General features: G+C 40.0%; 1 protein-coding gene across 1 annotated transcript in view; it reads left to right on the top strand.

Annotated features, from left to right (window-relative positions):
* ABHD2 (abhydrolase domain containing 2, acylglycerol lipase) overlaps positions 1-12076 on the top strand; it is a 1158770-nt gene that overhangs the window by 522117 nt on the left and 624577 nt on the right. The window contains 1 exon segment of the mRNA XM_044078196.1: positions 7007-7019. Coding sequence (XP_043934131.1) covers positions 7007-7019 — 13 coding nt within the window.

Raw genomic sequence — 12076 nt, forward strand, 5'->3', positions numbered from 1 at the left:
AAGAATGATTTTATATGTACAGTTTAGTATACACATATATATCATGGCACCTCATATCAGTAATTAAGAATGATTTCATCTATTTTTTATGTTAGTGGAGGATTCCCAGTATATGTTTTTATATTTATATTTACATTCTCATGCATTGATATGTATGCCTTTAAGGATTTGGCGGGCTTTTTAAATAATTATGTATTTAATCAATTAGTTGATGAGTATATATAGGAGGATGTGTAGTATTTTAAATGTTCTGAGGAAGACTGTGATACAGTTGAAAGCGCTAAACCATTTATTACTGTGTTGTGTTCATGTAAAGAATAAATCTTCAGTCAGCATCCTTGGTGTACGAGCAGTGATTCAACTTCAGCACATCAGGTCTGGTTATCTAGCATATGTGGCCTCTTACCCTCACATTTTCCTGCCATCCACTCTTAAAACTATTTCTTAGGGGAGTAATCCACATTTGACCACCCAGAAGGAAACCTTCTCCTCCCTGAGACCTTAATTGTGTGCTAGAGAAACTGACCTTGCCCTCCCTTTGAGCCAGCAGCTTCTGTGGACCCAAAGTTCCTGACATGGAAAACAGTTCTTCTGGCTGTCATCTCAGCCAGTAGGGTTTCTGAGTTGCAGACCTTCATGGCAGTGAAACCTTTCCTTATCTTCTACAGGGATAGGGTCTCTCAGAGAACCAATCCTTCCTTTATGCCTAATGTGGTCACTGACACCTCTTTGAATCAGGCCATCCATCTCCCTACCTTCTTCCCCAATCCACAAAACAAAAGGGAAAGAATTCTGCATTCCTTTTGCACAGACAGCCATGTTTCTGTCTGGACAAGACAAAAGCTTTGAGTAAGACCGATAAGCTTTTCATTACCTTTGCCTCTGGAAAAGAGGGCAAGCCTGCTTGTAAGCAAACTATTTAGAAATATATTTCCCACTGGATTTGCTTTCATTATAGCTCGCACAGCAAAGTGCCACCAGTAGGGATAAAATATCATTCCACCAGGGCAACTGCTACTTCCACTGCCTTTCTAGAGGGTGTTCCCACAAAGGACATCTTGGAGGCTGCCACCTGGTCGTAAGTGCATATTTTCACCAAGCACTACCAGGTCTAGCACAGGCTTTGCCACTGCTGTCCTCCAGGGCATCCTCTCTTCCCTTTAGACACCTTCCTGTTTCCTTTCAACTTTGTGAGTCTTCCCAATAGTCAGGACTGCAACAGTGAAACACAAAGAATATAGTACAGTTGTGTACACTTACCCTAAATGTAGATGTTTGAGTGTATTCACTGTTGCAGTCTTCTTTCCCTCCCATCAGCCCCCTCAGTCTACTATGTAGGTTGATTCTAATTTGCTACTCGGCCAAGGAACCCCTCCTTGGCACACCCTTCATATGTCCGATTCTCTTTTGGATACCTCCTATCTGCTTATAGCTCCTCCTAGTTGAGGGCAAGAAAACACTGGAATCATGATGCAGGCTGGCTACCTTTACACCCAAAAGTAGTGACATAAGTCAGGGCATCCCCCAGCCTGGGAACCAGAAAGACATTTATTTTGTAGTCGGGCCACCTGAAGGCTTCCACAATAGGAAATCCTTATAGTCAGGACTGCAACAGTGAATACACTCAAACATATACATTTGTGGTAAGTGTACACAGCTGTACTTCCTGCTTATGCTTCAGTGACAGTGTGACATATTTTCAATTATGTTATATGCTGTTTTGATCCTTATTAGTAAATGTCTTGAGAGGACCCCATTCTTTTTTTTTATTTTTTTGGAGAATTTTTCTAGGTCAGACTTACTGGTCTCAGTATGGCAGTCCTCCTTTTAAGACCTCATCAAACCAGTTGTTGATGCAGGAGTAGTAAGAGCTTAAAATCCTGTGAATATCCGCAATCAGGTGATGAGGATTTGTAATGGGATTTTATTTTGTTTAACTTGGACATCACAACTGATCAGTTTCAGTCTTGGCTGTCACATCCTAACATGTCATAAACACCTCTAGGCTTTGTAAGCATCAAATCAGATTGCTAGAGGGGGCTGTTGTATGCTGGCATAGTAATAAATTATGTTCTACTCATCTAGCCAGTTGTTTTAGATATTTAGTATAGGATACAGATTTGAATCACAAATTTTGGGTATTTCAGTCTGTGCAGAAAGTATGGTCGTGGTTATGTCAGCTGGGCAGCTTCCTCATAAATAAGGTGTTTCCTGTTGATCAGAAGCTCTGGATGTGTTCCACTGTTCATCTGTAGCCCTTGTCGTAAATGGGAAGAGCAGCTATGAACTCTGCAGTTGTAAGTGGTTACAAGACTATATATTGTTTCCTGTTGGAAGTCCCCAGAGAACTTGCTGCCTCCCAAGATATTAGAGTTTTCTTTCACAAGCATCTCTCACAATTCTTTCAGGATCCTTTTTCAAGAAGTGTATGTTTATCTGAGAGAATATTTTGATGTAAACAATGCACATATAAATCAGCAAATCCATGAGTGCACACGTGCACACACACACACACACACACACACACACACACACACACACACACACACACACATTACCCAGCAGTAGCTTGAATGTGCATCCATAGCAAGGCCTCTGAATCAGCCTGAATTAGCATGTTTGTGCTTGCATACAAGTTAGCACAATTGAAATGCAGATGTGGAAAAGGGTACTACCTTAAACAGTTCATAAGTACAATGCATTATAGTGGCTCATGTTGTGTACCTCTCACATTGAACTGTTTCCTTGTGTGCAGGTGTTTTATTTTTTTCTTTCCTTCTGTTTTAGACCATGTAACCTTGCTCCATATAAATGTTTCTTTACAGTTGTGCTTTTGTCTGCCTTATGTTTGGTGCTTAGGTAATCCTGAAGATACTGTGGATATGTTTTGCTGCAAAGAAAATAACTTCACAGTTTTGTTTAATTAGAATATTAGCAGTTTCTTAGAAGATAGAGAGAGGTTTCTAAGTGCAGTGGAGTTACTTTGATAGTTAAAGAAAACAGGAGTCTGAAGCTTCCAAATTTACATCAGCCGGAATGGAGTACAAAATTAATTTTTGATGGCCATGTTTGGTAGAGTGCAAAGCTGTTGCCCAGGTGCAGGAGAATTGCCCTTGCATTCTTTTCTAGGTATTGTTACCAGTATGTCTTGACCACCAGAGTTAAAAGCCATCATTACTGTTTTGTTCAAGGAGTGAGACTGGAATTTATTTATTGCTTTTGTTTATCGGGAAAGTCCGAATGGGCACAGGACCCATTTTCAGCACAGGCCTGGAGAGAAAAGTTCCAATGTACAAACAATAGTAGTAGACAGAGTGGCACTAACATTTGAAATGCAATAATATACAATAGTCTTTAGAATATTTCTCAAAAGGGGAGAATTGCATTTCAAATTTGATAAAGTATATAGACAGCCATATTGTTGATATTTTCAAAACCACCATATTTGTCTAACACTGCAAGATGTCATATCGTTAGTACCATCCAACTAGCAATTCCTCTCTACTCGGCACCAGTACTGACAAACATCCAACTAACCACTAAACAAACTCAAGCAGTGCAACAGCAAAGTCTCAAAATTTGCAGCCAACCTTATGAGAGGTAAAGTGGTGAGACAGCTGGAGCTGAGAAACAGAAGACAAAGGGTAGTTGAGAGTGAAAGAGTATAACAAAATGGAATAAAGAGAGTTAGTTACAGTACAGGTAGGAGGAGGATATGGAGAGAGAGGAGCAGTGATGAGGATGAAGAGGAGTAATGTGTTAATTTGGTGCAGCATAGCTGCAAAGCCAGGAGTTGAATACTTGAGACTTTAGCTGTTTGAATGACTTCAGCGAGCAGTCCTGTTTTACTGTAAGGGTGATGAAGTTCCAGGTTTTTGACATTTGATGGGAGTAGAGGGAACAGCCTGCAGAGTAATTAGATGTTGATATATGTAGAATGTCTTTGTCAGAAGAGTACAAGCTTTTGGGTGGGTTGTATGTTTTTACAAAACTGGCCTAGAAATGCAGTCATTTGGTTTGTTTATTAGATTATGGATAATAGGGAGTTGGGAGTGTGTGAGCTGGTGAGGTAATTCAAGCCATTGGAGGTGTTTGAGGGCCAAACCATGATGTCATCTATTGGGGGGGGTTGCAAATTTTGAAACTTTGTTGCACTAGTCAAGTTTGTTTAGTTGTTGGTTGGTTGTCAATAAGAGTAAATAGTAGGGTAGTAGTGATATGACATCTTGCAGTGTTAGGGTTTTGCCGTATAGAAAGCTTAGTTATTGATTTGTGTTTCTCCACTGTATGTTGAATTTGGAAGTCAAACTTTAGGTCTTTATGTAAACTTCTAGTAGTTTGGTTTGAATGACAAGTTCTGTTTTGGTATTGTTGGAAAAGGTAATGGTAAAAGATCCTTTCTTTATTGTGAGGTGTTTGGAGAATTAAGAGAATTAGTTTTGTTTTCTTTGGATGTAGGAATAGCTGAGAGGTAGTCAGTTTTCTATAGAAGTGAAGGATTCCTTGGTAATTTTTGTTGGTATTGAGGTTATTTTCTGAGTAGATGATGGTAGAATTGTCTGCGTACTGTATTAAGGTAGCATTCTTACTTTCCAGATCAAGACCATTAATGGATAGATCTCAGTACAGATCCCTGTGGGACCTTAGCTGCAACAGGAAGAAAGGATGAGATGTCAGTGAGCCATTTTACTGCCTGGAGTTTGTTAGAGAGGTAACTAGAAAACCATGCTAGAGAGGAACTGTCAAGGCGTAGAATGGGAGAGTGTTTTAAGAGTATAGGGTGGGAGTCTGTGTTGAAGGCTTTAGATAGATCAAGAAAGAGAGCAGATACAAGTTTACCATCTTTTCTCTTTGTGTTATTAGTATTAGTGGGGTTAAGGAGGACAGTGAAGGTACTGTGGTATGGGCAGAAACCATACTGTGAAGGAGAGAGGAGTGCATTTTGTGTGATGGTAGTGTAGGAGTTGGGCATGAATGTACTTCTCAAGAATTTTTGATAGAGGGGAGAGGATGGCGATGGGTCTAATTGGTGAGTTAGGTAGAATGACCACCTTTGTGGATGAGGAGGATGTAACTTTTTTCCAAAGTAAAGGTACATACCATTCATTGTTGAGTGGTTTATTAGAATTGAGACAGGCTAAGCTTTGGCCACTGCTGCCATTTTTAAATATTTGCTAGGTAGATTGGTACTAGGGGTGGGTTTTGCATCATGTTCATGGTATTGTTTTATGTAGATCTGTTGAGTAAGAAGAGACTGAATTCATTAGCAGTGTCATCTGAGTTACTAGATTTGAGTGTAGTTGAAGGCTGTGTTGAATGGTCAGGATTTAGAAGCTGATTTATGGAAAATAAGAATAATTTGGGACTTTGACATTGTTTTATTTTGGAGGTTAGTGTAATATGTTTTTTTATTGTCTAATTTAGTATGATATTTTACTCTGTTTCTAAGTTCTCTGAATTTCTTTTTTTTAAAACAAGTAACATCTTTATTAAATTATCACATGACATAGGCAGTCGTATTTATATAAATGAAAACGAACCATACTGACATAATTGTAGTTGCAACCATTATACATCATCTGTAATCTATCCAGTCATTCAATCAAACATTACGTAACTCATTGAAATCCTGCCTTCTTTTAAACCTCATTCCTCCTGTGCATGTGTTCTCACAATTCCCATTTTTTTCTTTCTAATTTGCTCCTACCCTTTTCTAAATATCCCATTTCCAGTTGTTTTATCTCTGTTACTATGCTCACTGCTTCTAGTAAAGTTGGTTTAGACTTTGATTTTCGTTTTCTAATAGTTGCTTTTTTGGCAGCCACCATAATTAGACTCAGCAAGGCCTTACTTATGTCTACGCAATTCCAAATCCGATTTTGTATCATAGCTCATAATATCATTTCCTTAGTTACACCAATTTTCGTAGCCAGTATCTCTGACAAAGCAGTTTGCAGGGAATCTTTAAAGTCTGCCAACTCTACACTCTCAGAAAATATGTTCCCAGTTACCTCTCTTCCCCATCACACCTTCAACATTTGTTGTCTATCTGAGGAAAGATTCTTTGGAGTCTACTTGGGGTATAAAAATAACTATGTAAACACTTCCACGCAAAGATGTAAATCTTCTAGACCTTGTTGCATATTTGGGAGACATACATATATCCCCCATTGTTTCAATGTGAGTTACTCGTCCAATCTCTCTCTTTCCAATCCCTTCTAACCTCCTCTAATGATTCTTATAGTTTTCATGTAATATTTTGCATGCTGTACTAAGTATTCCTATTTTTAACAGCAGATTCTCTTTTAGATTCTACTAAAAGCTCTACCAGTGCTTGTCTTTCACTTAGAATCCCCCTTGGCCTCTTGCCATTCTATTACCTTTCCCTTTCTAATTATTTGCTCCCAATACTTTGGTTCTTTTACCAGTTTTCTTCAATAAATTCCAGGCCCCTCTTGCCTGTTGTCTGTATCCCTAATTGCAGTCATCCTTGTCAGCAGAATCTCCTTTCTCCATTCTTGTGTTGGCTTAGTTCTTAGAATACTTTCTTACTTTGAGTGAGTTTTGTTTGTGGTTAAAATTTTCCAGGCAGCATCTCATAGGTTTCGTAAGATGTTTTGTGCTTCTGCATAACCAGAGCACAAACTGACCTTTAACTAATTTTTTTCTAAGCGGGGGCAGTGCATTTAGGATTTTTAGGAGTATATTATTATAGTAAGATACATCATCTTCAACATTTAGTTTACTCCAGTTATACTGTTTTAGATACAAGATGAAAATGTCTTTGTTGAAATATGAGAGTTTGAGTTGCTTTAAAGGGATGTAAGTTCTGGATTTTTGTTTTCTTTCTTATGGTGAATGTAGGGAAATGGCCCTAGAGGTACAGATTTTACCTGGCATAGAAGTGAGTATCCAGTCTATTTTGGTACCCTTGTTATTTTTATTGTTGAATCGAGTGGGAATGGTGATCAGTTGTTAATCCACATAGTTATGGGTATGCATGTAGCATGCATGTGGCAGTGACAGACAAACAGTCGATACTAAAGCCACCTATTAGTTTTCTGTGGGGGATGTTGCCCAGCAGAAGAGATCTGTTCTGTGATTATTTCTAGATGTGATATAAGCTCTTCTTACGTACAAGGATTTGTGCCATTTTAATTTGGTTTTGGTTTCAGGCTGTTTGTTGGTTATAGGGTTGTGAAGTTTTATACTTAAAGGAAGTCTACAGTTTTGAGAGGGAGTAAGGCGGGAGCTATGTCTGGTGAGGTCAGGTGGGAGAGTATTGGTTTTGCTAGTGAGGTACAGGATGAAGGGACTGAAAGGTGACAAGAGTGAATGATAAGGTGGCAAAGGTAGGTGCTAGTGAATATATCATGATGGGGGGGGGGAGTGGATGAGTTGGGTGTGTAGGTTTATGTGAGGAGTGAGCTTAAAACTATATTATGTGAACTATGTTGGAGCCTCTAATATGTTTGTTATGAATTTTAGAGTGGAGTGGACCCAGAGTGGATGATTTGGGAAATATTATAGTAGAAGATTAGCAGATAGTGTTCAGAGGTGTGAAGATGTGTGTTGACTTCAGCTTGTGTGTCGTGAGGGGAGTGCAAAATTTAGTAGAATGTCTGAGCTAATGGGTAGGTGTTTCTTTGAATGCATTGTGGTGCTTTATGAGACTGGACTGGTAATGAAATTTGAGGCTGTGGTACAGAAAGGATATATCTGAGGATTGGTGGGGGGCTGGCTGAGGGTTGGGAATGGTAGGGAAGTGAAGCGGGCCATGCATCCACACTTGCATGAGTCAGTCAGTCTGCAGTTGCTCAGTAGATCCCTGAGGTTTGCCCCTACCTGAGAAGGATTAGCAGATAAGAGTAACAGTTTTATTCATTTAATTGTTTGCTCATCAGCTAAACACAAGGGCATCTTAAATTAAAGAGATATCACAGGGTAGTTAATAATAATACCCAGGAATGTTTACTTAAAATAAAAATTCATGTGGAACCCTAAGTAGTGCAGGTGGAGATTGGCTACCTTTTGCAGGTGGAAGAAAAAGTGTAACAGAACTTCAGGGAAGCAGGGGGTTTTGACCACAATTGGAAGTTATTATCTGATTGTCTCTGTTAACAGGCACGATAACTACAGAGCCAAAGCACTAAACTGCAGATATGGCCTTACTGATTAGTCCTTTAAGAGTGCAGAAACTAAGAGCTTACACAGAAAAAGAGGACAGGTACATTGCATGTCTTACGTCAGCTGACAGAAGTTCTTTGAGGTTTTGTAACTACACTTGGCTGGAAGGGGAACCGTTAATTGAAGATGTACAGATGCAGCTTATTTTGTATGGTCTTACAGAACCTAAAATCTTAGGCAAGGCAGGAAGAGTGGGAACAAATAGATGAAATAATAAAGAAGTTCTTGAAATAAAAAAGAACAAGGATAACAGCAGTAGAAACAACATTATAGTAAACAATGCAAATAAAATGTGTCTATACACACACACACACACACACACACACACACACACACACACACACACACACACACACACACACACACACACAGGTTCATAGGTTGGTACTAGGCTATCGGCCATAGGGCCTGTACAACCCTAGCCATAACAATTTCCTGGATATTTCTTCCCACAATATTTACTTCCCTGGACCCCTGTCTAGCAGGGCGACTGACGTGATCCCTGGGGTGAATTTCCTATTTCCCATCCAATCATCAAGGTTCCTTTTAAAGAGGGCCAAGGAGGTGCTGCGCTTGTCATGTATGGGCAGTCTATTCCAGAGTATGGGGAGTCTCTGGATCAGGAACCTATCCCTCCAGCATGTTTTGTTCATTGTGATGACCAGGTTTAGATCCCTGGAGTGTGTGGCTCTGAGGAATTGGGATTTCTTTAAGTGGAGCATGTCCAACAGCTCAGGGTTTGACATGGCCCTGTATGTTAAGCAGAGATCGCCTCTGAGTAGACTATATGCCACAGAGTATAGCTGGAGTTTTTTTAGATGGTCAGCATAGGGCATCTGCTTTAGGCCTGTGATTCTTTTAGTGAGGTATTTCTGCGGCCTTTCCAGCTGTTGCAGATGTCTTGTGAGGTACATACCAAATGGGGCATTGTACTCTATAATTGGTCTAATGAGAGATGAGTACAGTGGGACAATTACCTCCTTTTTTCTAGATTAAAAGCCCTTAGTGATGAGGTGTGCCACATAGAAGGATTTCCTGACTGTTGTGGCGATGTGGTTATCGAAGGCGAGATCACTGTCCCCCTGTGTTCCTAAGTCTCTAGTACAGTGATTTTGTGTGTGTGTGTGTGTGTGTGTGTGTGTGTGTGTGTGTGTGTGTGTGTGTGTGTGTGTGTAGTAAAACCATGAAATTCAAAACTTAGGTATTCGAGGTTTTGAATCTTGCGTTTTTTACTTTTCGTTGTTTTGTGGATTCGACTTCTTGGGCTCGAGATAGTGAAATTTGAGATTTCAGTATTTTGGGCTTCTGAAGTGAATCCATATATATAGATAAATTTACACACACACAAGCAGAATTACAGCAAACAAAAATCTCTTTAAGCCTTATTACAGTCTAGCAAACTGATGAGCTAACTTATTTTGTATGCAACTGATGTCTGCACTACAGTGTTGATCACAGTTAACATTTGATACAGCGTACGATAACAGCTAACAGATGCCTTTAAAATAGGTTTAATCCTCAAGTCTTGTTTCAGGAAGTATTAGTAACTCTGAACTGAAAGAGATGGTTGTGTAATTAACACACTAAGAAGTCTACTGTTCCCTAAAGGGAACTACATGTAACGAACTAAAGGTATAAAATATAATGAGCATGTGCTTAACTGCAGAAAAGGTGTTTGGCTGCTGATAATGGAGACTGGGGAGAAATGATTGGGACTTTAGCAGTCATCTACATTTGCAGTCATAAAATATAGTTAGATTGCTGTAAAGAAATGGATTTAAACTGTTGGAGAGGGAGCCAGGTGATAAAAGCTCATGTAAAGAGTGAAAAATGCCTCTAGGTTGTTTAAGATGAACAACAAAATATCTGTGTGAGACATTTAGTTTACGCATGCAGAACTGGTAGTTAATGATACCACATATACTGAGCCTGTGGACATAGCTAATCTGTTGGCCAATAGCTGTGAAAACTTTACTCCTTTGTCCCCACCACAAGTACCCCATGACATCCCTCCCACCTATCCCCTTTCTTGTATCTCTAAAGTGCAGGTCGTAAATGCCTTCTCTAAGGCCAGAAACACAGCATCCATGGGACCTGATAGCATCCCAGGCTGCATCCTACATGAGCTCCAACATCAGTTAGCAACACCATTGGGTACTTTCTTCAATCATAGTCTAAGCACCGACTTTGTACCAGCTGAATGGAAAGCAGCCACCATCATTCCCTTGCACAAAGGTGGTGCTTCCACTGACCCTGGAAACTTTAGACCTATTAGCCTGACTAGCCTTATCTGCAAGGAAGTGGAGCAAATCATGGGACCTTATCAACAAAGATATAGGTAATCTACAAACACTTGACCCTACTCAGTTTGGATTTGTCAAAGGGAGATCATGCCTGTAAAACCTGGTGGACTTCTTCAAGACCATCACCAATTCCCTGAACAAAGGGAAATCTGTGAACACAGCCTTCCTGGACTTGGCCAAGGCATTTTGACACTATCCCCCACTCAGGCATCCTTGACAAATCCACCCAACTAGGCATAAGCCCTTATGTCATTAGATGGGTTGCTAACTGGCTCACTGATGGACCTCATATAGTCAAAATAGGGGAATCCACTGCCAACAGGAGATCTGTAATCAGTGGTGTTTCACAGGGATCAGTCCTGGGACCTCTACTGTTTGGAATCTATTTCTCTGAAGTGCAAGCAAAAACTAAAGGTCTGTGGCTGACAGCGTGTTGGTGACTGCAAACTCGGAGCGGTCATAGAATCTCCAAATGATGTCAACATCCCTCAAGAGGGTCTTGAACAAGCAAATGATTGGTGCCAAAGACATGGCCTTAAACTCAATGCAAAAAACAAAAAAAAGTATCCTTCCTTTCTGTAAAAGTAATGTTCCTGCTAACTACCACATCAGTAGCAACAACAAATGTGGGCACACAGATTGACAGCAAACTTAACTTTGACCACCATGTCTTCACAGTGGTAAGAAAGGTATTCTGTATTGTCATCTCATAAGTAAAGGTATTGCCTCCGAAAAAAAGAAGTTACAACCTCCCTGTACTCTTCCCTCATCAGACCAATAATCGGTACAACACCCATTTTGGTATGTACCTTTCTAAACACCTGCAGCAATTGGAGAAGCCACAAAGGTTCCTCACAAAGAAGATTCAAGGTCTTCAGCATCTGCCCTATGTGATGATCTGAAATAACTGTCACTTTATTCTGTTTCATACAGACTACTCAGAGGTGATCTCTGCCTCGCATACAAGGCAATGTCTGACCCTGAGTTATTGGAAATTCTGCATATCCATAACCTTAACCTGGTATGCGACATTAGTAAAATCATCTGGAGGGACAGATTTGTCTCCCAGAGGTTATCACACCTTTGGAACAGTCTCCCACTTCATGTCAGAGCACCTCATCGGCCCTCTTCAAACGCAATCTGGATGATTGAATGGGTGACCGTAAATTCAAGCTGGGGTTCCACCTGTGTCCCTCTTTGACATGGACAGTTGGTACAGATCATGGAAATAAGGGTAAGAACTTCACTAGGCTTGTAAGGACCCTAGGCCATTAGTCTAGTAACTTCTTTTCATCCTATGCACAATTTCATGCTTCTGGATTGCGTAAACAAACTATTAGTGGACAGTGTAATAAAAAGAAAAACTGAAATAAAACCCAAGTATGTTCACTTAAAATAAAAATTCGTATGTGACATTAAGTAGAGCAGGAGGAGACTAGGTACCTCGTACAGATGGAAACAAAAGTATATGAAACTCAGGTAATCTTGTTTTTTTTTTTAACCATAATTGAAAGTTATTAGCTTATTGACTCTATTAGCAACAGCCACAAGAGCCAAAGCGCTAAGCTGCAGATATGGGCTTGCTG

The sequence above is a fragment of the Protopterus annectens genome, chromosome 7.part0 (assembly GCF_019279795.1).
Source record: "Protopterus annectens isolate FY-2018-M chromosome 7.part0, PAN1.0, whole genome shotgun sequence".
In the NCBI taxonomy this organism is placed as follows: Eukaryota; Metazoa; Chordata; order Ceratodontiformes; family Protopteridae; genus Protopterus; species Protopterus annectens.